This window comes from Mesoplodon mirus (assembly GCF_964341445.2).
Source record: "Mesoplodon mirus genome assembly, chromosome: 10".
In the NCBI taxonomy this organism is placed as follows: Eukaryota; Metazoa; Chordata; class Mammalia; order Artiodactyla; family Ziphiidae; genus Mesoplodon; species Mesoplodon mirus.
In genome coordinates this window covers 50,002,835-50,028,438 of record NC_138986.1, presented here as the reverse complement: position 1 = coordinate 50,028,438, position 25,604 = coordinate 50,002,835, and the positions used below count along the sequence as shown (strand labels likewise).

The 25,604-nt window shown below is 41.0% G+C and overlaps 1 protein-coding gene across 1 annotated transcript in view; it reads left to right on the top strand.

Moving 5' to 3' along the window:
• LOC309811186 (uncharacterized protein) overlaps positions 1-25,604 on the top strand; it is a gene marked incomplete at its 3' end in the record, with an annotated part of 148,586 nt that overhangs the window by 25,716 nt on the left and 97,266 nt on the right. The window contains 13 exon segments of the mRNA XM_082633781.1: positions 4,220-4,392; positions 4,697-4,832; positions 5,089-5,285; positions 13,703-13,775; positions 13,778-13,895; positions 15,617-15,744; positions 16,122-16,140; positions 21,036-21,442; positions 21,446-21,498; positions 21,585-21,636; positions 22,228-22,307; positions 24,219-24,420; positions 24,424-24,465. Of these exon segments, the coding sequence (XP_082489907.1) occupies positions 4,220-4,392; positions 4,697-4,832; positions 5,089-5,285; positions 13,703-13,775; positions 13,778-13,895; positions 15,617-15,744; positions 16,122-16,140; positions 21,036-21,442; positions 21,446-21,498; positions 21,585-21,636; positions 22,228-22,307; positions 24,219-24,420; positions 24,424-24,465 (1,680 nt within the window).

Sequence of the window (25,604 nt, the reverse complement as noted above, 5' to 3'; positions counted from 1 at the left end):
TTTATGGTAAATAGACCCTAAAGAGACTTAGAATATCTATAGTTCCTAGAGGTGGAGCGTGGGGAGAAACATAACATACACACACACACAGATTACCCTACATATTAGTGTCATACAAGTTTTCCAGTTTCCCATTCATTCATTCAGTGATAATTGCATGGGTACTACCTTTTGTGCCATGAATTGTGCTGGGCTTAAGGAAAGAAACATGCAATAAATGAGTAACAAAGAAGTAAATCTACATCTCTAATGTGTGGGTGCCATGCAGAATACCAAGAAGTAGAGGGCAGTGGGGTAGAGAGGAACGTCCTCTGTTAGAGAGGTCAGCCAAGCTCTTTCAGAGTGGGGGGCATCTGAGCTGAAATTTGATGAACAAGAAGGAGTCAGCCATGCACACAACCTGGAGAAGAGCTATCCAAGTAGGGAACAGAAAATAGCCCAGGGTTTAAAAAGGAAATCCTGAGGCAACAACCAATAGTTTTCTACCTTCCTTCACATTTTCCTGTGGGTGTTACTTTGTGACCTCCAGTATTTCTGCTTTGGTCAAGCGCTTTATGCAGTATCAGAGCACCAATAGTGTGTTGCCATTCTGAATGTTGAATACCAGTCAGATGAGATTAGGATTAAGGAAAAGGTGGCAACTGGGAGGAGTCACAGGAATGTGGATATGAATTTTAAAGCTCTGTTACTATTTTGCAAGCACATAGCAGTCAAGTATGAATTTTAGCACGTGTATGCTGGGCAGCATCCTGATTCTGAACACCAATACCCTATGAAAAATAACTTTCTTAAGGGCCTTCTGCATGAAGGAAAGCAAACCTCAGAGGACTGTTCATTTTGACAGCTCTGAGAGAATACAGACACTAAATGTAATGCAACTTCAGAACAGTTTCTGAAAAATTCTTAGTAAATACTGTTGGCCAGTAACCTTTCTTTAGGGAGTTTTTAAATGTTTTGTATTTACTATTAGCATTGAAGGCTTTTCTTTAAATACAATTCTAATTCCACATACACTTAAAGATCTGGGTTTGGGAGATAAGAAATGTCAGATTTTCATGTCCTTGTTAATTGACAACGATGTATAACTAGAAAGAGATAATTCTGATCCAAATGGACTGCATTTTGGGATATTCTTTTGAAGAAAACTTAAGATAATTTAACTGTAGTCCTGATCAGAAGAAGGACCAGCTAACCCTGCGTAGATACTCCCAGACCTGTAATTCTATTACTGTGTCCAATTCCATTCTCCTCAAAAACACCTGATTATTAAAATGGCTATGTACAGACATTAAATACTGCTATTGACCATCATATTTCTAAAGCTACAGTTTAAATTTGTCACTGTTCTTTAACTTTATGGAGTGGTGAAGTGGCAGAAAACACTGCATCCTTTGCCTCTTCTTTTGCTTCTTCTCACTGGCCACACGAAGGAGGGAAGGAGGGGACAGCCGTTTTCCCCATCTGTGTTCCTGCCCCCCTCCGTCTCCAGCGATAATGCAATATAGTGAGTACGTGGCGTGCTCTCACAAAAGTGGTGTTGTATGTGGTAGCTCCAATGTACAGGAAGTTTAGGGAAACATGAAACACCTTTTTTCTGGCTTTCGTCATTAAATTCAATAGAACATTTTAAAAACAAACATTTTCTGATGACAATAGTGACATGTATTTATCACAGAAAATTTGGGAAATATAGAAAAGTTCAAGGGACAATATAAAAATCACCCATTATTCTATCACCCAAATATAACAACAGTATTGTTAACATTTGGTATATATCCTTCTAGTCTTTTTATTTTGTGGGTATACACAAGTAAACCGTAGAGACATTTGGGCAGGTGGGGAATACATAATAGGCTTACTTTTCCCCTAATTATTCCCTCCACTCTACCTCCCACTCCACTGCCCCTGCCAATTTTCCAGGAGAAAATGAGATTGGCAATCAGTGGAAATCCCTGAACTGTCAAAAAACATGAACTCAGCCATTCTGGTTTCAAAGACCCAGCCACAAGGCACTGTAAATGTCAAAGAATTAACCTACCCAGGAAGAGAGAATGAACACAGGTGGTATTGACATTCTTGTTTCTCGTTAGCCCTCTGCTTAACTGCGCTGTGTCCAGTTGTCTTAGGGGAATACACTCATGGACTTTCAGTATTTCCTAAGCAGTTTGCTTCTGTGGGCTGTGGCTGGTTCGCTTTTCCGGGAGGATGCTGGGCTGTCTATCTTTACTCACCCTAGCCTGCTGTGCCCGCTTCCTTTCTTCCTGGCAATCTGCCGGTTCAACTGTATTTTTGTGGTTTGTTCAGTCATTCCTTCAAAATGTCTTTCACTGTAACTTGACATCCCTTCCTATTCCTTCCTGTGTAATTCTGGGTAATTTTAGAAGCAGCTGAAAAAGTCACAACCCCACAGAGAAAAGCTGTGACTCCTAGGCTTCCCTCTGGAGCCATATCGGGCAATGCTGAACACAAGAACAATATAAGTCCCAGAGGCAAAAGGCTTCTGTAGAGCCCCTCTCATCCAATATTCTGGGTCAAATAGAAACTATCAAAATTCAACCCCCCTCATGGATTTCCTGTTAATTTTTTTTTTTTTAATAACAGAGGGATGATGATCCTGTGTTCCTATATTAAGGAACAGGAGTGCACCATGTCACCTCCTAGGGTCTTTTTCAGTCCGTGGGTTGTGGGATGTTTACACAGAAATACACTGATGTACATACTTACCTGGAACAGACAGGAGCTACCTCTGCCCACAGGCAGAATGGGAAGTCAATTAGAGATACCCAGTTAGACAACTTTCTCTTTCACCATCTCTTCCCAATATCCCTGTCCAAATTTTTCTTCCCCACTGCCTGTCATAAAAACTGGTAGTCTATCTTTAGAGTCCTGGGGACTTTATTATTTAAGATAAGGTTTGTGTGTTGGTCGTAGTTAAAAACAAAATAACAGAGGATTAAAGGAGATGGAAATTTCTCTATTTTTCCCTCATATTAACATCCAGGGGTAGGAAGTACAGAGGTGATGTGATGACTCTGCTTCATGGAGTCCTCAGGGGCCCATGCTACTTCCATCCTGAAGTTCCAACAAATGTGGCCTCCATACCTGAGATCAACACTTGGTCTGAGATGGAGCTCCAGCTGTCACATTCATGTGCTAAGCAGCGGAATGGAAAATGGGGATGGGGAAGCTGCCACTTGAGGGCGATTCCCAGAAGCTGCCACATGGCATTTTTACTTTCATTCCATTGGCCAGAACTTAGTCACATACCTACGCCTAGCTGCAAGAGAGGCTGGGAAATGTCATCTTTATCTGGGTGGCCATGTGCCAAGCTAAATATTCAAGTACTGTGGGAGAAGAGGAAAATGGATATTGGGGAACAACCAACAGTTTCTACCATAAGGACTTGTTGGAATTCTGAGAACCACTGTTAGAATACAAGTAACCCAACTAAGCCATTGACACTCAGTGTTTTCATGAGGATCAGTGCCACTATGAAAGAGCACATCTTATGAGAATGGGATATATGCCCAGGTTCAGGCAGAGAGGGCAACTAAGAAAGGGGCTGCCCAGAGGGCAGGGGTAGGACCATACATCAATATCAGCTTCCTCACAGTTTTCCTTAGGGCCCTGGGTGCATGACCTCATCCTTCTCGACATTAGGAAAGATGACTATGGAAATAAGTGTAAACCACAGATTCTTGTAGATCCTACAGGGCTGACTGACTACTGCCATCCCTGGCCAGGAGAGAACTGGCATGTACTGAACACCTATGAGGTACCAGTGACTGAGCTTTACACACATTCTAACATTTAATTCTCACAGCAACTTATTTTTTAATTTCATGCTATTTTACAAACGTGAAAACAGGATCAAGACTTTAGATGATTAAATCATATAGCTAAAAAGTAGAGGAGTTTAATCCACTGATCTCTCTCAGCCTGGGACAAGACTAGATTAGAGAGGTTCAAGGTTCCAAACATCTACAAATATGTGCATCCACTTTTCATAAGATGAATCATAGTAAAAACAGCGACCTCTAATTTATTGTAGAAATCCAGATTTTCATACGTCAGGTTGAAATGGATCATAATGCTGTTCTACTTGTTCATCTAAATGTGCCTTGGATCATGAGATTTAATTTTGTGATGACCCAACTTTGATTTTTCTAATAATATTGTGAATGTTCATGTGATTCAACTAATGCTACTTTTTTGCTAGAATGAAAACATGAAGGAAGATGATCTTTCAGTGGAACGAGATGAAAATGACCCAGCACAAATAAGTCTTAGCCAGTGTGCTCATGAGCCTGTCAAGCAGAAGAAAGACAGGGTAAAATTAAATCGTTTATTGGTGGCTCAAGGAAATGGATTAAACACTGTGGAGAAAATTGAGTGACTGATTAATATGTAGGTTACATATTAACTCAAAAATATTTGAAGCTGAAATAAAAGCAAGAGTGTTACAGCAGACCAGATAACTAATGTTTCACCCTAGGACTGAATTTTTAATGAGAGTGATTGCTAAGAGAAATTTCTTTTTAAATTTATACATGTAGAGCCATTATTTTCCTTCCAGTGCATTTTTAAAACGTGGCTATTGTGAAGTTAAATAAACTGACTTCAGTATGGTATATGTGAATTTCTTGAACCACTTTGAGGAGAAAGGCATTTGTTCTGTTTTTCCTGCCTGCCAAAGGTACAGGTATGCAATGGCCCTACAACTGCTGGGCTTGGATGACGGGACTGGGCCCACTGATAGGGATCCTGTCCTGATGAGGGGAACCGACTTGTCCTTTCTGCATCTGCACCACCTGAGGACCAGGAAGCTGCAGGTATGCGGATGGCTCTGCATGTATCTGAATTGCTTGGTTGTCTGGAAGGGGGGCTTTCCTGCTACTCTGGTAGTAATGCATTTTTACACTTTGTTCTTTGTTCTGATTCTTCCATGAAACCAGGCCTTTTGTGGGGTGGTGTGTTCCTTTTCCAGCAGTAGGGTTGACCTGCCAACTTCTGGGGCCCCAGTAAGTTTCACTCTGTAGGGTGGGCCAGCAAAGGCAGGGTCATGACCCTGTTCCTTCTTTGTTTCAGCGCATCTGCTTAGGAATTCTGAACTGTTTTAGATCTATTGAGCGAATACTGACGATCAACACTTCAGGCCTTACCTTGGTTGCAGGGCGTCTGGTCCCCACCTCAGAAGATAGTTTCTGGGTAAATGTGGCAAAAGGAGGCTTGGGCACCTCACAAGACCTAAGCAGTATGCCCATGGGACATCTGCCGAGCACAAGGTGAGGATTCTGCTACAATTTTTTCTTCCATGATTATCTCATCTCCCAAGCCACCTTCTTCTTAGCACCTGGAATCAGTTAACCTGACGAAGTAACAGGTGGGAGTTTCTAGGGAAATAGCTTTTTTGAAAAATTGTGGTGAAAAGGGAAATGACTTTTTAACCCACGATAAAAGGCAGTGTCCACTTGAGAGCAGGACATGGGCAGGGAACACTCAGCCCTGGAAACTATATTAGGAAGGAAGGAAGGCATTTCAGTTGCTGGTTTGTCCACTTGATAGTGAACAGAGCAAGAGGGGCCCTTTCTGTTATCCTGAGAACCACATGTCCTTACACAGAAACTTGTAAGACCCTCCTTGACATTGCTAGAGGTACTTTTTTTTTTTTTTTTGCCTCTTTCCTGTTTTCTAAACCCCAATTAAAAAAATAGGTTAAAAAACAAATGTAGAAAAAAATTTGAAACAGGGAAAAATCTATCCCTCCCAAAACCTACTTGTCCCTTGGTGCTTTTACTATCTCTTGATTATGTTTTTCTATAGTCTAAAATATTCATATTAAATCCCTTTCTTTGGGACTAAAGTTGAAAATGCATACATTTTCTTGAAATGTCGCAGACACTCTTGCAATATTTTCATCTCAGTCTCTAGAAGGTTTATTCCTGAAGGTGGGGTTTAATATGGATTTTATCTTCTTAAAAGATACTAACTTGACCAATGTGAAAAATACAATCTAGTTAGCTGCTAAATAAGACATATTTTAAGCTTGTATGACCCCTGACTTATGATTGTCATGTCTTATAAGGGTATGAAATCTTATTATCAACTATTGTTAATATGCAGTCTGGAGCAGTGCTGTCCAGTAGAAATATAACACAAACCACAGGTATAATTTAAAAATTTCTAGTAGCCACATTATAAAAAGTATAAAGAAACATGAAATTAATTTTAATAATGTTATCTATTTAACCCAATGTATCCAAAATATCATCATTCTAACATGTAATCAATATAAAGAAATCATTGATGAGATAAATATTTTTTCATACTAAATCTTCAAAATCTAGTGTGTACCTTATATGTACAGCACATCTCAATGCAGACAAGCCACATTTCAAGTGCTCCATAGCCACATGTGATTAGAGCCTACTGTATTGAACAGTTCAGCTCTAGATATTAGAAAACATTTCCTTATTTCTCCTACCTAGTCACCTCGAGTCCAACTTTCACTCAGTATCTGGGAGACTCCTCTTTTTGGTCTCCTTCCCTAACGATTCCCCCCCTCCCATCTCCTCACCATACACAGACTTCCCTTTTTACCCCTCTGCCCTCTTCCCTTGATCCTAGTTCATGGTTCGTCAAGTCCAGTTAGTATGTTCCTCAGTGGAGCTGGAGAGGAGGGTTAAGACACTTTGGAAACAAACACACCCATAAAACAAACACATCTTTCTGTGCTAATATCCAGCCTGTCTTATACCACAGCTGTAGATTAAAAAAAGATCTTTCTTACCACTGAGCCCATCTCCCAGTTTGTTTGTTCTGTGATGGGGTGGGGTGGGGTGAAAATGAAGGAGGAGAGGGGAGACAAATCCTACCCTGTCCCATTAATTGTAGGAGGAGCTTCTCAAGGGTAATACAGTATTTCTTTCCTATGCTCTCATAAATGATAGGAATAACATCACCCTTAAGAAGCTGCCAGCAGCTACTACTTCGGCGTGAGAAACTCAAGGAAGTGGCCTTCTTTCAGGGTCTTTAATAGGACCATGTGGTTTACTGCACTCCATGTATGTGACCATGTCAGCATTTAATCTAGAATGTCCAGAATAACTATGTGATTCTTTCCCATGTAGAGGATGGAAGGAACAGATGCTAATTTGGTTGATCTCACCAGGCCAGGGCTGAGGCTACTGGGAGCAAGATCACTGGGCTTACCAGCCAGGGGAGCTAACATCGAAGAAGCCCCTGAGATGGAGACCCTCTTCCCTGGGCCCAGTGTGTTTGATCCCATGAGGAAGGTCTGGGGCCAGTGTTAACACGTGTTTGCTCAGTGATAATACCAGAAAAGGAAAGCCCCTACAACCTGTCATGGACACTTTGCCATGTGCCTACTTTAAGCCTGTGGCAGGGTAGAAAGGGCCCCGGAATGAGAGACAGCAGGCTTCTGCTGGCCGTTTGACCTTGAGCCTGTCTCTTCAGACACATAGGCTTGACACCTCATAGTGTGTTCAGGATCTGCCTGCACTTGACATGCTGGTAGCAGAGACTGTGGTGAGCAAGTAGTGGGAGATGAGGCTGCAGAAAAAAGCGGACCGTGCAAGGCTAGGCTCTCCTCAGGACGCGGGACTAATTCCAAGGTGGGCGAGGAACAGAATTTTAAATAAGAAAATGGCACTCCTCATTGTTTTATAAATTTCTCCAGATCTCTGCCCAAACATGATCACATGTATTCCCTTGCTTGAAGTCTTTATGAATTTTCTGTTTCTCACAAGATAAAGTTCAGGCTCCTTGGTGAAGTTGACAAGGTTGGGTGCAAGCTGGCCCCTGCCAACCTTTCAGACCTCATTTCCCCCCACTGTCCCTATACCTTCATTCTTACAGAGCTGGGCCTGGCCTTACTCTGAATGGGCAGAGCTGTTCATGCCTCTGGGTCTTGTGCATAATGGCCCTTCTGTCCCTCACCTCCTCTTTCCTTGATAAAGGCCTGCTCTATTCAGGTCCATCCAAACATTACCTCTCTGAGAAGTCTTTCTTACATCTCTCTGCAGAGCTGAGTGCTTCTCCCTATGACTTGTCTACCTACATTACAGCACTTGGCTCATTCTAAAACTGTTGGCTTATCTCCTCCCACAGGCTGTGAGCCTGTCATTCATTCATCCTCCCATTCATTCACCCCACAAATGTTCTGACCAATAAATATACTAGGCACTAGGGATACAGCATTAAACAAAACTGTCACAAATCCTTGCCATCATGGAACTATTTAATGGAAAGAGACATTAAATAAATAAGTAAGAAACATAGATAGAATGCCTAATGAATGGTTTGACACCAAAGCTTCTCCAGACATCCTAGGCCCTTGCAGTTGGGAGGCGCCAGAGGGCTGTGAACAGAAATGAGATGTGTCACTTCCAGTCCAAAGCATGTAAGAGCCAATCCATGACGCTCCAGCATGTCAAGCCACAAAACAGAAACATCCTGGATCCCTGGGTCACTGCTAGAAGAGAGAGGCCTAGAAAGCAACTAGTCCTGCAGTGGGCTCTGCCTGAGTGATAAATTAATTTTAGGTATCTAGTAAATGTTTGTTGAACAAAAGAAATGTTCTCTTCGTAACAGAATGGTTGTGAGGTCACAGACAGACAATCTAAATGAAAGTGCTTTGCAAAGTATATCATGCTGTTCAAATGCAGAAAACATAGCTATGATAAAAAAGTATCACTCTGCAGGTGAGGCAGAGACTAGAAGATGTTTTTTATTTTCGCTTTAAACGATGGTAGCCAAAGGATTGGGTCAGCCACCCAACAAAGTTTGATGAGTTCTTAGACTGGGTTATAGTAGTAGTAGTACCACCTCTACTTGTTCTTTGAAATTAATGAAAAGGTGATTTAGAAACTGGCCGGCTGGCCAGAGAAGTACTGTCTGCACTGCCAAGGGGCCTAAACGGCTTGCTAACAAATGACGGCAGAAGTCAATAGAGGGAAAAGAAGTAACGATGGGCACCAAGTTTCCTGTAGTTACTGTACTCAAACAGTTATTTTGGCATCAGTTAATTTGCAGGCTTAAAAACATAGGAGCCATCCCAAAGATCAGATTATACCTTAGTCAAACAGGTAATTATTGCCATCCTTTTCTTGCCACTCCTCCAAGAATAATATTGAAGGATCAACTCTCGATACCACAGAAACATTAGAAGGAAGGTCTTCCACATGGCTGTGGAAGAAATGAAAATGAAAAGGAAATATTATAGTGACTGAGCCATAACCCTATGTGAGGTAGTTTGGCCATCTCGTCTTCACAGTTCATCTCCTGTGGACATAAGTGTACCTTTCAGACACAGGAAGTCAGGGAGCGAAAGGAAAGAAAGATGTATGTCTATATAAAGGGCTTGAACCATGACTTGGGGGTGGGGAAAGTGGGGAAAAAAAGACCATTTAAGTAGATGATGACATTACAGTCGGCATCCTGACACTGTTACTGCTTTCCATCAGCTTCAGAACTCAATCCGGTAGCCACTTCTTTAAAGTCTCAGAAAATTCCCCTGTACAAGAACACTGGGGAAGAAAGGTCTTTTCCAGTAAAGTGGATAAAACATACCACATTAAGTTGTCCCTCTTTTCCTCAGAGGAGAGCTCATTTTGCATAACAGACTATAGGAGCTAAATGCCAACAGAAGCTGACATGCTAGTTTATAAATCTAAGCAAACTGTTTAATTTTTGTATGTTACATGTAATTTTCTCAGCATCATTTCTGTTTTCCACCGGTGCCTATCATTTCATAAAAAACAATATGTTCACTTTTGGAACTCCTAATCAAAGGAAGCTCCTAATTATTAAAAAGTTTTATGCCTAATGAATAGTAAAAAGCAGGGACTCCCCTGGTGGCGCAATGGTTAAGAATCCGCCTGCCAATGCAGGGGACACGGGTTCAATCCCTGGTCCAGGAAGATCCCATGTGCTGCAGAGCAACTAAGCCCATGGGCCACAACTACTGTGCCTGCACTCTAGAGCCCGCAAGCCACAAACTCTGAGCCCATGTGCTGCAGCTACTGAAGCCTGCATGCCTAGAGCCTGTGCTCCGCAACAAGAGAAGCCACTGCAATGAGAAACCCACGCACTGCAATGAAGAGTAGCCCCCACTCACCGCAAATACAGAAAGCCTGTGCTCAACAACGAAGACCCAACACAGCAAAAAAAAAAAAAGAGTAGTAAAGAGCAAAACAAACCAAAAACAACCACCTATCAGAAAAATGTTTAACAATGAAATATCTTCTTGATGGAATATTATAGCTATTATTTGGAAACACTCATGGTTTTACTTATTAGAAGATTTCTAAGTTTCAGCTTAAATAAAAAATCTATAATTGAATGAGCAACTCATTAAAGAGGAGTCTCTTCAGGGAGATTAAGTATTTAATCACCTGGTTTACTTACAACAGCACATAAAAACGGAATCAGAGCCAGAGAATAGAAAGGGCCCACAGAGTACCCCTGATCTACCTTTCTGATAATGACAATTAACCATCCCCACAGGTGATCATCTGCCCTGTTTGTGAAGGTTCCAGAGGGATTCCTGTGGTTATACAATAGGCAATGCCACATACACAAACCAAATGACATGTCTCCCGAGAGCCAGGATATAATGACTGCTTAAAATTTATAGATAAATGGATTCTATCCAACAACTGATTACTTAACAAAGTTTTTATGTTATAAGAATGAATAGATGGGGGATAAAAGATTGGGATCTATTGGTTCCATAGTTTAAATGACTCATGAATATAACAACTAAGAAGAAATACATATACATACATATATATATAAAATAGCAAATGTTGGTGAGGATGTGGAGGAATTGGAACTCTTGTGTACTGTTGGTGGGAATGTAAAGTGGTACAGCTTCTTGTGTGAAACAGTATGGTGGTTCCTCAAAAAATTAAAAATAGAATTATATGCTCCAGCAATTCCATGAAGACGGTATAGATAGCCTATGCAAAGGACCTGTGGCCAAGAGGGAGCATGGCACCCACAAGAAATCAAAAGAAGACATGAATGGCTGGGACACAGTGATCCAGGAGGAAAGTGATGCAAAATGAAAGTAGCCCAAAGTTTCTCAACTTGGCACTATTAACATTTTGGGCCCGATACTTCTTTATTGTGAGAGGCTGTCTTGTGCACCATAGGATATCTAGAAGCATCCCTGGCCTCCACGCACTAGATGCCAGTAGCACTTTCCCCCAATATAACAACCAAAAATGTCTCCAGACATGGCCAAATGTCCTCTGAGGGGAAAAATCACATTTGGTTCAAAACCACTGGAGAGAGATAGTCAGGGGCCAGACCACGTAGGTCCTTTTATGGAGTTTTGCTTCGTTCTGTGAGCAATGGGAAGCCCCTTGGGATATTAAAGGGGAGAAGGGATAACATAATCTAAATTCCATTTCTAAAAGATCCTCTGCCAGTAGTGAGTAAAATGGAAGGGAGAATAAGCCCAGGCCAGAAGGGATGTGGACAGACCAATTAAGAGGCTAGGCCAGTTTAGAAGTTCCTAGACTAGTCCTAGTGCAAGCTAATGACAGCTTGGACTAGGGTGGTGGTTGGTGGAGATGCATACAATTGGATGGATTTGAGAGATAGGAAGTAAAATCAACAGGACTTCGTGATAGATTGGACATGTAGGGTGAGGCAGAAAGAGACATCAGGAATGTTTAATGCTAGAGGAAGTGGATGGGTGGTGGTGCTATTTACTAAAATGGGGAAGCTGGAGGTGGCCTTGGTTCGTGGGGGAGATCACACGATTTGATCATGTTAAATTTGAGGGGCCTTTGAGATGCCCAGGAACAGATGCTAAATAGGTAATTGGATATGTGTGTCTGGAGCTCTAGGAGGTCTGGATCGGAGATATAAATTAGGGAGCAAATGGTCTAAATATGGTAATCTCAGCTGTGAAAGCGTACTATCTCCTAAGGAAGGACTGTAGGAAGAAAAGATGAGGTCCTAGGACTGGGGCTTGAGTGTGGCCACCATTTAGTGACCTGATAGAGAAGAAATGGCTGGAAAATTGGTGAGAGCAAGAAGAATATGAGCAGGAAGTGCTAAACTGTGTCAGATGCTCCTGAGAGATTACATAAGATGACTAAAGAAAGTCTGCTGGATGTGGAGCAAAGGTCATTATTGGTCTTAGTGAAAATGGTTCAGGTGGCTTGATGGAGACAAGAGCCAGATGGGAATGGATGAGGAGCAGGAGGTGAAGAGATGGAGACAGTGGGTACAGATGACATCTTAGGAGGTTGGACTGTGAGAAGGAGGAGAGATGTAAGGTGGAACCTGAGGAAGCATGTGAGGATGTTTCAAAATCAGAGGGCTGTGAGCATGTTTCAGTGCCAATTGGGAAATCTCTGGTTGAGGTGAGTTGGATGTCCAAGGAGAAGAGATGCTTCAGAGGGGGAGGGAATGGCCTTAGAGAAGGGGAGTGGAATCAGCCCCTACAGCGCAGAGGGAGCAGGAAAGGAGGGGCGGGAGTGTGGTGGGTTTGTGTGTGAGTGGAGAAGTGGAGGGGTGTCAGCTGAGACTGAGGGAGGCTGGGCATTGGAGGTGGGGAGAATGGTAGAGAAGTTTGAAATTATGAGAATTATTATTAGAATAATGATTCTCAGGAAACAATAGGCCCTTGGTCATCTAAAAAATAAAATTATGATTGGAATACTCAAATTACTTATATTAGTTTCCTAGGGCTGCCATAACAAAGTACCACAAAGTGAGTGGCTCACAACACCTGGGAGAGAAATTTATTCTCTGACAATTCTGGAGACTACAAGTCCAAAGTCAAGGTGTCGGCAGGGCCATGCTGTCTCTGAAGGCTCCAGGGGAAAATCCTCCTTGCCTCTTCTGGCTTCTGGTAGTTGCCAGCAATCCTTGGTGCTCCTTGGCTTGTAGATGCATCACTCCAATCTATGCCTCTGCCTTCACATGGCCTTCTCCCCTATGTATCTGTCTCCAAATTTCCTCTTTTTATAAGAACACCAGTCATTGGATTGGAGCTCACCTTAATCTAGTATGACCTCATCTTAATTTGTGTACGTCTGCAAAGACTGTATTTCCAAATAGGGCCACATTCACATGATTTAATTGGACATGAATTTTGGGGGCACACATTCAACCCAGTATATTACTAAGACATGAGATTGTGTTAATGCATTTTAGAAGTACTTATAAGATTAAAAGAAAAATATCTTTAACAGCTAATGTTTATAGATCTCAAGGGCCTCATATTCATGGTGTCATATACTCCCTACAACAACCATTGTAGTGTCTCCACTGTGCCCATGTTACAGATGAGGAAATTGAGGCTAAGAGTAGCTGCGTGACTTGCCTAAGGTGAGATCCTGGCAGAGCCAAGACCTGAACACAGGCACTCTGGCTTCAGAGACCACCTTTAGCACTTGGCTCTGTTGTCTACCTTTTTCCAGATAATCCTGAGTTAATCATAAAATTTAGTTAGTTATCTATCTAAGGAGCTATGCTTCCCTGACATTCTTTGCTAATATCTTTTTTCTCTACATATAGCTCTTTATACATTCATCATGTCTATAGCTGCTTGCTGACAGCCCACTGTGTGGGAACAGAAGCCTGCTGTTTTGTCCGTTTGGGCTGGCAAAATATAGCTCTCCCTCTTCCGGTAACTTCCAGGCTTGGCTTTCTTTCCCAGGTCTAAAGTGTCCAATTCACAGAGTTCTTGGAAGTGGAGAACCAGGATGACTACTACAGCATGGACACTGGTTACGTCCACACCCAGGACCAGCAAGGAGTGTATGTCATGTATGATGAAGCCTTGAATGATCTGAAGGAACTAGAGACAGAACTGCTGCTTGTGGCCAGCCATTACACTGAGAAAGCAAAAGGTCAGAAGTCAGATTTTTTAAAATCAACCAGCCAAACAGACAAAAACCACTAAGGGCTCTATTTAACACCTCCCACCTCAAAATATATAGGCATATACAATAGTATCTGAAAATTCAATAAGCATATACACCTCCTCAACACACACCATTTTAGAAAAGATACAGTTTTGTTTCCAGCTCAGGGCCCCCATTTGTTGGAGACTGTAACTTGGTTATAGTTCTTATTGTTGTTTAGACTCTACTTGTTGCCCAGTGGCATTTCTGCCTTACCCACTGGGTGCAGGGCCCTGAGGGAAATTAATGATTTTTTTTCTAAGTGACAAAAAAGGTGATTGACCTTGGGGAAACTGCAGTTGGAAGCAGAGATATTCCTGAGTTCCTAACAGAAAACCACCAGGATGCAAAAAGCCCTGGGTAGGAAAATGCCAGACAAGCCCCAGAGGGAGAAATCATTAGTCAGGGTAATCAAATAACCCGTAATCTGTATTCTCTCTTCCTTTTGGCATCACTCAAATTTATCCAGTTTTAGAAATAGATGAGGTAAGAATATTCCTATTGGAATAATATGACTATATTAGCATTGCATTTGGAAAGACACATTGCAACACCTGGAGGGAAATTTAGCAAGAGTTTGTGCTATTTTGTAATATATGTAGACTTTAATTCAGGATAATTCATGGTCATATTGTTATAAAAGGCTGCTCTAAGAATGTTTGACAGCTAACCTTTCAGATCCCAGACAGAATTAATTTAGTATTAGATTGAATTTTTTGTCCTGTCTTTGCCACAGACCATTTGGGATCTGAATCATGGGATGCAGTGCTGGCATCCAACATTCCAGGGCATTTAATTTCAGCTTTTAGCTTTTATCTCTACTGGTCATCCTACATACTAATGCATCATTTTTCCTGATGTTAGTTTATGCTACAATTCGACTATTTCCATCTTTTAAGAACTTACTTTGAGTGAAATACTTAGTCACATGAGCATCTCTCGCTGAGCTAGTGAGTATACGGTCATCCATTGTAAAATGATTTCCCAACTGCTGCTATAGAAATTCCTGACCAAAGGCTTTCTCTTGTTCAAGTACGCACCATATACTTGATAATTATTAAACCTGAAAATCTCTTACTTTTGAATATTTTATTCTGAAATAGACCACTTAAAATTTTAAGCAATAATGATGTCGACAGTGAAAACCTACAGTACTATAGTGGGAAAATATTTTAGCTGAATAATGGCAATGATTACACTCATTGATTTAAGTTAGTAATTAACATAATTAAGGAATATCTTAGAAATTTCCCTGAAAAATGTTGACTTGGCTGGCATCAATTGATACAGCAGGTTAAACTGGGTTTGTTGTTAAACCACCAGGGACCTGTTTTTACCGAAGGAGAAATGTGTGTTTTGCCTTTAAATTACAGGTTTGCAGACATTTTAGTAAATATTTCATGTTAACTGAATTTTGGTTATATTTCTAAAATTAGTCTTTTAAAACTAAAAGTAAAAACAAAAGCTCTGTTGATTTAAAAGTCAGCAAGTATGAACTTAGCACCTGGTCTTGCCCATGGCTCTTTAACCGATTCTCAGGAATCCCAGTTACCCATTCAGTGTTTTCCTTCCTGAGAGGGAGCTGACAATCTGAGGGGTCCATTTCTACTAGGAATAGCTTCATAGAGAGGCCTGTCTCTGGTCATTTTCATCCATTTCTATACCAGGTCACAAAGAGGGCAGCGAGTCAAATATTGACCAGGACTGGGGATGGGCCCATGCAGGTATGGACAGATTCGCTGTGCTGTATGACACGTGGACTTGGGAAGCACCTCTTCTAGAAAACAAGCACCAGGTATTTTTACCTAGAAAACAAAACATCTATTGAACATTCTTATAAACCCCAATATATTTTTTTAAACCCAGTGGGTCTTTTAGGGCAGCTCCCAATAAAATGAATAATTATTTAAATAACCTTAGCTAGTTGTAAGGATGTGAGTAATAAATTTTACGTTCTTTACTGTGGTTCTTTGTTACAAAACATAAAATGTGAAGGATATGACTTTATCTTAAGGGAAATTTGTTAGAGGGCTATATAATTCAGGCCTTTTTATAATATGTATGCTTTTATTGAGAACAAATGATGATTCCATTCATGTTCATTGTCCTGTCAGGGACAAGCCTCACTTTGCTAAACACAGACAAACTGACTGACCTTATTATGGCCTTTAGAAGGGTATGCCATATGTGGGTGAGTGAGAGCAGTTGGGCAAGGATTTCCAGAATGGAATTAATAGGATTTGAAGACTGGATATTGGAGTGAGAGAGTGAGGGTGGAATTAAAATGACTTCCTCGGGCTCAGGGAGGAGGCTGTTAACTGAAACAGAATGAAAGAGGAGGGGCCTCTTTAGAGGAGAAGGTAACATTGAGTCTAGGACACAAGGTATGTGAGGAGAGTTTGCTAAAACCCAGGTGTGAATGTTTTGCGGGAGCTGGTTTTGAAGCTCAGGAGCAGGTATGAGCTGAAGTATGAATGTGGAAGTTGAACCATAGTAATGAATCGAAATGACTAGGAAAAGCCAGAGGTGCCTGAAATGGGTTCCTGGGAACACTTACATTTAACAGGAAGGTCATGGAACAAGAATCCATGAGAGGAACAAGAAGGAGGAACCAAAGAGACTGAAGAAAAAAAGAAAGGGATAGTGTTAGGAAAGCCCACAGGAAAAAACATTTTAATTAGGAGAGGATGGTTTCCTGTGTGGATGTGAAACATCAAGAAAGGTGAGTCCTAAAAACCAGACTGTGGGGTCAGCCATCAGGCTGTCATTGCCAGCTTTGTAGGACTCTCTCAAAAGAGTAGCAGAGATGGAAGCCAGTTACAGTGAATTGTGATGTGGACGGAGGATGAGGAAGTGGAAATGTTTTCTTTGAATTGTTTTTCTAGTAGAGGGTTTACCATTTCATCTACGCTCTGGTCTGTTACTCATGGAGATGTAGGTCACCCACTTTTGAAAACAACTGGCTGGACTTAAAGGGTACAAGTCTTGGCCTTGAAAATTGTTCCTCTTTTCAAAGACAACTGGCTTCTAGAGTTTGCATCTGCAAACTTGATCTGCCAAACAGAACCTTACTGTGATCAGCTGAGTAAATAGGAGATTTAGACTCAGTGTAGAAACTGGAGAGGCTGCATTAAACGTAAAGTAATACAGAATCCTCAAACTCGACAAGTTTATTGGGCCAGACATGAGTTTTAAGCAGCCCCCCTTTTCTGTACTCTCCCCACCTCCACTTTCAGTTCTTCTAGGCCTTTTATGGAGGCCCCAGGCAGGACTCAATGGCAGAGAAGAATAGAAAGGCAGAGAGTAAAGAAAACAAATTTCTTCTTACTTTGGCCTAGGGTTCATTCTGTGCTAAGCTACCAGGGCTGTCCACTGGTTTCTTCTGTGGTGCGTGAAATTATTTTAACTTAAAACAATTATTGAAAATATCTCCCAAAACAACCATTGAAAATATCTCCCTCCTTTCTACCCCGAGAATGTGTTCCCTATAGAAACTGAGCAATCTGTGCCCAAAACTGGAAATTGTGGCTTTCTAAATCAGCAATTGGTGAAAGGGCCTAATTTTAATGGATAAACCAGATTTTTATCTAAAGTACAACTGATTTCCCCCAGTACTGATTCTACTGCCAAGTGTCCTCAGCTGTTTTTTATTGTTAAATATATTGGAAACACTAAAGTCAAGAATTGTTCAAACACATTGGCTTGTCTTAAATCCTTAAAGTAGCCATATTATGTGAAAGGCTCATAAAAATAGAGCTGGTGTGAATTTAGGTGGATTAAGAGACTCAGAAGCTGGGCATCAACTGTGCCAGTTCCTGACATTTATACCAACTGCTAATTCTCTCCACAGCCACCAGAGGACACATTTCCAGGGTAATTTGAATTAGTGTTTAGAGCACTAAAAAAAGGCCAAAAATTCTGTGACAAGATGAGTCTGACACTGATTTTCTGTTTTGCACTTTCATTTGACCTAAAATACTGTTTTTAAAAGTTTTTTAAGTCCAAGAAATAAAAAAATGCTGAGGTAAAAAATATAAACACAGTACGGTTTGAGATTATTCACTTTTCTATTTTCACCAATATTTGATGCCTACCGTCAGTGTGCACCACATATTACTTTGCCTGAGAGTTGGCCCTTGACATACACAGGTGACATTTGACAGGCTAGGAAGACTTCTTAGACAAATACCAGCCCAGAGTTTAAATGGAAATGGGCCAGTTAACAAACAGATAATAAATAGCAACTGTGAGGCAGAAAGATCACAGTCCTACCCCTGCTGAGAAAGAATTCATAATAAAATTATGCAAAGGGCCATCTGAGAGCTTTTCAAGGTGGAGGGCAAAGCTTGAAAAAGGCTTGTCAATTTTAAAAGAGCCACATTTTCCTTCTCAACAGCTAGGGTTGCCAGGTAAAATATGACAATATTGGGGACATACTGAAAAAATATTGGTTGTTTATCAGCAATTCAAATTTAACTAGATGACCTGTATTTTTATTTGTTAAATCTGGTAATCCTACTAACAACAAAGTGATAGTGGCAATTTAGCACCAGCCTCTGCAACCTGGTATCACCAGATTGGAATCACCAGCAAGAACCCTTACCACAAACTTCCCCTGCCAAATAACCAAACAATAGGGCTTATTGTACAAAAACAGGTCAAGGCAATACAAATACTATAAACCAGCTCCTGGGATTGCCCTGGCCCAGCCAAAAAGGTTTAAATTCGTCCAGAATGATTTAGGGAAGTTATTGTTTCTTTTCTAATCTTCCCCTAGGCTATTGAGTGGCACCCTTCTTACCCCATCACTCCTTCGTTTCTGCTTTGTCTTCTGCTATTTAATAACTGAATGCTATTCTAGAGTAGAGCCCTGTGGATGGGATAAGGTCATTTAGATCACCCTGCTTGCTTCATTTTCCCTGGGGTTCACTTAAAGGCAAGGGAGCTGCACCTTCATTTCACACTCTGAGCTGTGTGAGTTTTTAACCTGTGGAGCACATTCTGTGTCCTAAGCTTTTAGCCACTTCTGGTGTTATCCTTTTTATACTGAGGTTGACCCCCTTGGACCAATGTTTCCCAAAGGGCATCCTCCAAAACTGGATGCTAAATGAAGTGCCCCAGGCTCTCCCTGCTTGAGCCTTAGCATTGAAGCCCTCAGACACTGGACTTCTATTACTAAAGCAGTATTTGATTCCTAGTCTGCTATTGATTCTCAAGTGTTTACCTCCTTGGGAGCCTCAGGAGTTGGTATTGCAAGATGGAGACACTCCTGGCTTTTCCTGCCACTTGGTTCCTTTACTCCCCGCTGCGCTGTTGCCACCTATATTCAAGTAGTGCTTACACCCTCTCAATTCTTTCTGGTCTTGCATTCTTAGCTATGGGCTCCACACAATGAAAGGGCCTCTTTATCTCCTTCTAGGAAATTCCGTAGTTTGTTAAGAAGTGGGCTGGCTTCCTGGCCTCAAACTACCAGGAAGACGAACACCCAAGGAAACAAAAAATGCTCTTTCTCTAATGCATCTCAGCGTGTGCTAGGCTGTCAGGTGGGTAGAAATTGCAGGCTCAACAATCCACTCCTTGCTCTCAATTAAATGCACACACTGGGCACACCTATGTCTTTGGTGATACAGCTACCCTGAGAGCTGAGGCCTTTCAGAAGCGTGAAACCTCCATTAGAGGAGTGGGTCAGAGAAGACTGGGGAGGGACATGTTGAGCTGAAACTCTTGGGGGGATGTTGGATTAGATCGGCAGAGGAAAGGGATCTGTTCTGTTGTGAGACCATTGGGAGTAAAAGTTCAGAAGCTTTCAGTTAGAGTTGATTTATCCATCAGGTAATATAGACGTGGTGTTTAGGATCTAAGAGCTTTTCAGGGACCATTGAAAATATGTGAGATCTGAGAGGAAAAAAAACATGCATTACTCGGAAATGCAAAAAGAAAATACAAAATAGTTATCAATAAATGCTTAAATGACATGTCCATAAAATGTTAAAACGTTAACTGAGCACTTGTAGACATCTCATTACATTTGGAAACAATTTATGGATCAGATTTTCTCACTTTATAAGAATTCTCAAGTACATACTACCCAGAAATCATAGCCAATCATTAATGAAATGTATTGCTCATAGCCAAATAATTTGAAAAGCAAAATTATAAATATCATTTAACATTTTTACAGAAAAAAATTGATTGGGATGTAAGTTTTAATGTATTTGGTATAACATGGGTCAGGGTCTCCAAAAGTAAGTGAGTCTAAGGCCTGTGAAAGTTTTTTTTGTTTTTTTTGTTTTTTGTTAACATCTTTATTGGAGTATAATTGCTTTACAATGTTGTGTTAGTTTCTGCTTTATAACAAAGTGAATCAGTTATACATATACATATGTTCCCATATATCTTCCCTCTTGCATCTCCCTCCCTCCCACCCTCCCTCCTATGAACGTTTTAAAACAACCCTAAGACAGTACATTGTTCAGAACTACTTACATATTGGCCCTTAGGTCCCTGTTTGGGATTCCAGCCGAGTGATCTCTGAAGAGCTTTTTCTGATTAGCACCATGACTAATTACACACAAATAGAATTTACACACAGAACAGAAATTCCTTAAGTGCATAAACAAATGTAAAAACAAAATAAAGAGCATTTCTTTCTGAATTCCCACACTAAGAACGCTCTTCAACAGTTAGTGCATGGAAGCTTTCTTCGGTTTTTAGAAAAGACTTGTGAACTCCACTAAAACAGAAGCTCCCTCGATGCTCTTGAGAGTTCTGTACATAGGCCTTTCCTAGTGAAGTCTGATCTGGGATAAATGCCTTTATAGCTAGAGGGGACTTTCATCCTCAGCTTGCCACTCTAACCCCCTCCCCCACCATTTCTACATAGGTGAAACGTCGGCAAACTGTTAAAGCAAAAGGGTCATAAATGGGACTGAGGATGTAGAAGAGGGGTGGAGGCCACCTGCTCACCTTTGGTGATAGAGTAAAATGGGGGAGGGAGAGTTGGTCTGTGGAAAAAGGTGTTGGAGATAAATGGATTTGATGAAGTGACATTGAATGCACTGTCTCATTGGAGCATATAATTATTAGATGTTATATTATTCATTATATTACCCCCCCCCCCTTTATTTGTGGAGAGCAGAGGAAAAGGGGACAGAGGTGAAACGAGTGCTTTGTCCCTCATCCTCCCTAGCTTGGTCTGTGTCGCACTGGTGTGGCAGCTACCCACCCTGGTCCGGTACCCAGAGGTTCAGAGCTATCCCTCTCCTGTTGATGGTGGGGGTCTTTCCAAAGCATGGAATGGGTGGAGGCTCACCTCTCTCTGCTGGGCCCTGTTCCCTGACTATCAACCTTACTTGAAACTTCTTGGCAATTACTCTGAAGCCTACCAGCATGCGTTGGACCCAGAGAGGTTTGCCTTAGCACAAGTGATCACTGACGTCATACACAGGTGCCCAAGGTTTGATCTCAGCTACCCTTGCTTCATTAAGGCCTACTGAGAGGAATGCACCTGCCTGAGGCTTCACCTGCAGCTGGTGAGGGGCATCCTCACGTGAGTATATTTGGGTTTTAGAAGATTCCATGTGAGAAGAGGATGAAAAATACAGGCCAGGACTGAAAATCGTGTTTTCCTTTCAGTCCCAGTCCAGAATCTGAGTTTTCTAGGGCAGCACGTACACGATGTTTATTTGTAAGCTTATTTGCATTGTTGAATTCCAGGCATGACTACAATCTTAAAGGGAGGTTTCCAATCCTAATTGCATTTAATGATACCAAAGAATTGACAACCTGTTTTCATTCAGTCATAGAGTTTATAGCAAAAGAAGGATGAAACCTACCCCCTTGTAAGACATTAAAGTGTAAAATTATATTTATTTTTTAAAAGGTTGCAATTATTTCTAGGACACTACAGGAAATGATCACAGTCTGTGTCCTCTGGGGAAAAGCTAGGAGATAACGATTGTTGCAGTACAGTTACCTTAGGCCTGCTTAGAATTTTTTCCTTGTAGTCAATTATTTGACAGAAAGAAGTTTTCTTGTGCCTCTTAATATCGCCTGAAGCTGGTTGCCTTTGTTTTCCCTGGCTGACCCTCGGCTCAGACTAAAGACAAGCATGCCTCTGTGTGAGTGAATCCTTAAAACCCATGTCTGGGTGAAAATTAGTCAAATAATGAAGAGATGCAAAGGGCTGATGTTCTATTCTTATCATGCCAAGGCTCATAACTCACATCCATGGGAAAGTTTGACTTTTCTAATTTTAACTTTTATGTGATATTTCTAGATAGAGTGTCAGTGGGAGTATGTCCAGAGGCTTTGGCGTGAAGGCCATCCAGATGCTAGCAATACATTTGGACTTCTCCTTAACATAATTTTCAAATAACTCATTTCCATCAACAATAGCTGGGAAGTTGGTGTTGTCTTTAGACATTTTACATTTAATTTCTGGATAATTTAAGGATATGATGTTAAGCCTAATACTGTTCTACAAAGCACCTCTCAAGTATTTGGAGCTGAGAGAAATAAATATAAAAGTCACAGAAGGGGGATTCCTTTGCATACTCAATATCTATTTACTTTGTAAATAAAGAATAGGAGGCTAGAATTTAAACTTATGCCACTGGGTGCAGAATCTTCATTCCCTTGAGGAGTCCTAAAAAACCCCGGTTGCTCTTGAAATGCTGTCATAGGATTTATCAGAGGTGCCACACAAGCCAACATATATGAAACATGGATGTGCTTTAAATTTCTCAAAAAGGAATTTCCTTATTCCAGCAAGTGTCAACAAAAAGGTTTCTGCAGGCTCATCTTGTGATACCACCTCCACCCCTTTAAGGAGCAGATTAAATTTCCTGAGATCACTCAGAGAGAGTACATGAAGTCACCCCCTTGATATGTGGTATGATTCCCCTTCACCATTCCTTTCCAGGCTTCAAGGATACAGAGGAACCAAGCAGCTGATGACAGGCTCCAAGTTGGTCTGTGTAACCCAAGATCACAACCTCTCTGTTGCTCCAAATGGGTGGAGAAATTGTCCAGCTCCTTTCAACATTCAACAAATATTTTTGAGCATCTACATGTACCAGGCAGTGTGCTAGGAGCTGAGGACACAGAATGAACAATACAGGCATGGCCCTATGCTCCTGTGAAGTGTATAGTCTAGCAGTACAGGCAGACTTGCAGTAAGAGATTGCCACAATGGGCTGTGATGTCATCTTGGTCCATCATTTCATGGACAGGCATCCCATGGGTAGGGTGCCATGGGATTTCATAGGTGAGGTTCTAACCTTTTCTTTCTTTCTCTTGAGAAAAAACCCTGGGAGCTCCAGGCACAAGATTGCATTTTCTCCAAAGACCCGTCACAGGACTGATTTTTTAACTATAGTAAGTTTGAGACCACTTCTACTGTTCAGGAAGTGGTTTTTGACAGAACATGCTAGGACTATATGGATACTAAATCCTGTCAGAGTGTCTCAAAAGCAAATGATATTTACTGGATGAGATTCTTTTCCAGACTTAGGATTGTATTTTCTAAGATCTAGGACTAAGAAGAATCCCATTTGCATGGGTTTAAGAAGTATTTAGATATAGAAAGGCCCTTGACTTGACTAGTGCTATATCCTTTATTTCCAAAGCAATAACCCACAGAAAAGTGTTTTATTATTTCTGGCCTCATTCATTCATAAAATATAACATTTTTATGGCAAACATGAATGATTCCAGCAGTTGTGTACAGAACTTAAAAATCGTCTTCATCCATTATCATTTTGGGGGAAAAAAATGGATAAAGAATCGGGTGAAAAATAGAAATAGTCATGGAAAGTATTTGTTTAATATTTAGATACTTATATTAAGTTATTTTGTTTTCAAATATTTGGCTAAATATTGATTACTGAAATGTTGACAGGTTTGCCATATACAATTTTAGAATCCTTTTTTTCAATTTTATTGAGATATAATTGATATACAGCACTGTATACATTTAAGGTGTACAGCATAATGACTTGACTTACAATGAATCTTATTCTTTTTGGCTTTTAGAGTAAACTATGTCTTCCAATTTTAAAAAGGTTCACATTAAAGCAAAAAGCATGTTGTGTAACTTGATGGGCTCCCTGGACAGCCTCTGAGACCCCATTGAGCTTCCAATTTTTTATAATGCCCTGGATTATATGAGTGTTTTATTGGTCTCGAAAAATATAAAATCCAAATACCTGTAGAAACATTAAGTTCTTCACTGTGTAAAATCGTCATTAATTGTTTCTCTTCATTAAGCCCAGCTTTGACAAACGTTTACCTGCTGGAGTTCCACCCTTCCCTGGGCCTGCCTTTGCGCATCCCCAGAGCCCTTGAGCACCTCCTCAGGGAGGCCTGCCACACCTGGAGGCCCACATCAGCCAGTGCCCTCACCTTGCTAGAGAGACGCATGCTACGGCTGGCCCTGGATGTGTGGCTCACTCCAGCCAAGCCCAAGTCCTGATACAGCGCACAGCTCCAGAAAGACGTAGGTTCTCTGAAAGGGGTAGGTGGGTCCTTGGCAAAGAGAATGTTTCCTCCCAGATGTTACTACTTAGCTTTGTTTTTATGTTTGGCTCTATTCCCCTCTATTTGGCCAGGGACAGATCATAGTCCTAGGGCTTGACAACATTTTTTTTCATTTTTGGTCAAAATTTCTAGTTTATCAGGATGCTGCTACAGTTATAATTTAAAGGGAGATGTACTAGGTATGGGGAAAATATTTTCTGGTTTATTATTTGTATTTTTAAAATATTTTTTAATTAAAAATTTTTTTTCTAAGATTCTTCCTAAAATGTACTCTTTTGCCCTGAGCTGAGATCTGGTAGAGGAGAGACAGCACTGAGTGAGGAGTCAGTGACTTGGACTCAAGTTCAGTCCTGCCATTAACTTGCTGTGTGACTCTGAGCCTTACTTTCCTATTTTTTAACATTATGTTTGTGTATTTGAGGGGAGGAAGGTAGAAGTGAGCTCAGTGATCACCAAAGCCCCTTCCAGCTCTAATGCTCTGTGATTCAAACTGTGGCCCAGTGATTTACATGGTGTTTGTAATTGGATTTTAATTCTTTTCTTTTTCTATTAAGGCTATCACAGTTGAGCCTGGGTTTCTAATTTGACCTTACTCTGGGTGGGTACTTGCTGTTAAGATGAAGGAACTTTCAAGGACCCCAGCTGCCAAAAATATTTGTTCCACAGGTCTGCCTCAGCCTCCTATCTCCTCCTGCCCAAACTAAAGTTTTATTTTCTTGTAAATTAATTTTGAGTTGATCGAAAGTAAAATTTAGAATTGTAGCAAAAGAGGAAAACAGAAAATTACTCTAAATATAACCACTCAAATGCATTTGTAATCATTATTTTTCTGAATTCAAGTATTCTTTTTTTTTTTTTTTTTTTTTAGATGTTGGGGGTAGGAGTTTTTTTTTTTATTAATTAATTTCTTTATCTTTTGCTGTGGTGGGTCTTCGTTTCTGTGCGAGGGCTTTCTCTAGTTGTGGCAAGCGGGGGTCACTCTTCATCGCGGGTGCGCGGGCCTCTCACTATCGCGGCCTCTCTTGTTTCAGAGCACAAGCTCCAGACGCGCAGGCTCAGTAGTTGTGGCTCACGGGCCTAGTTGCTCCGTGGCATGTGGGAATCTCCCAGACCAGG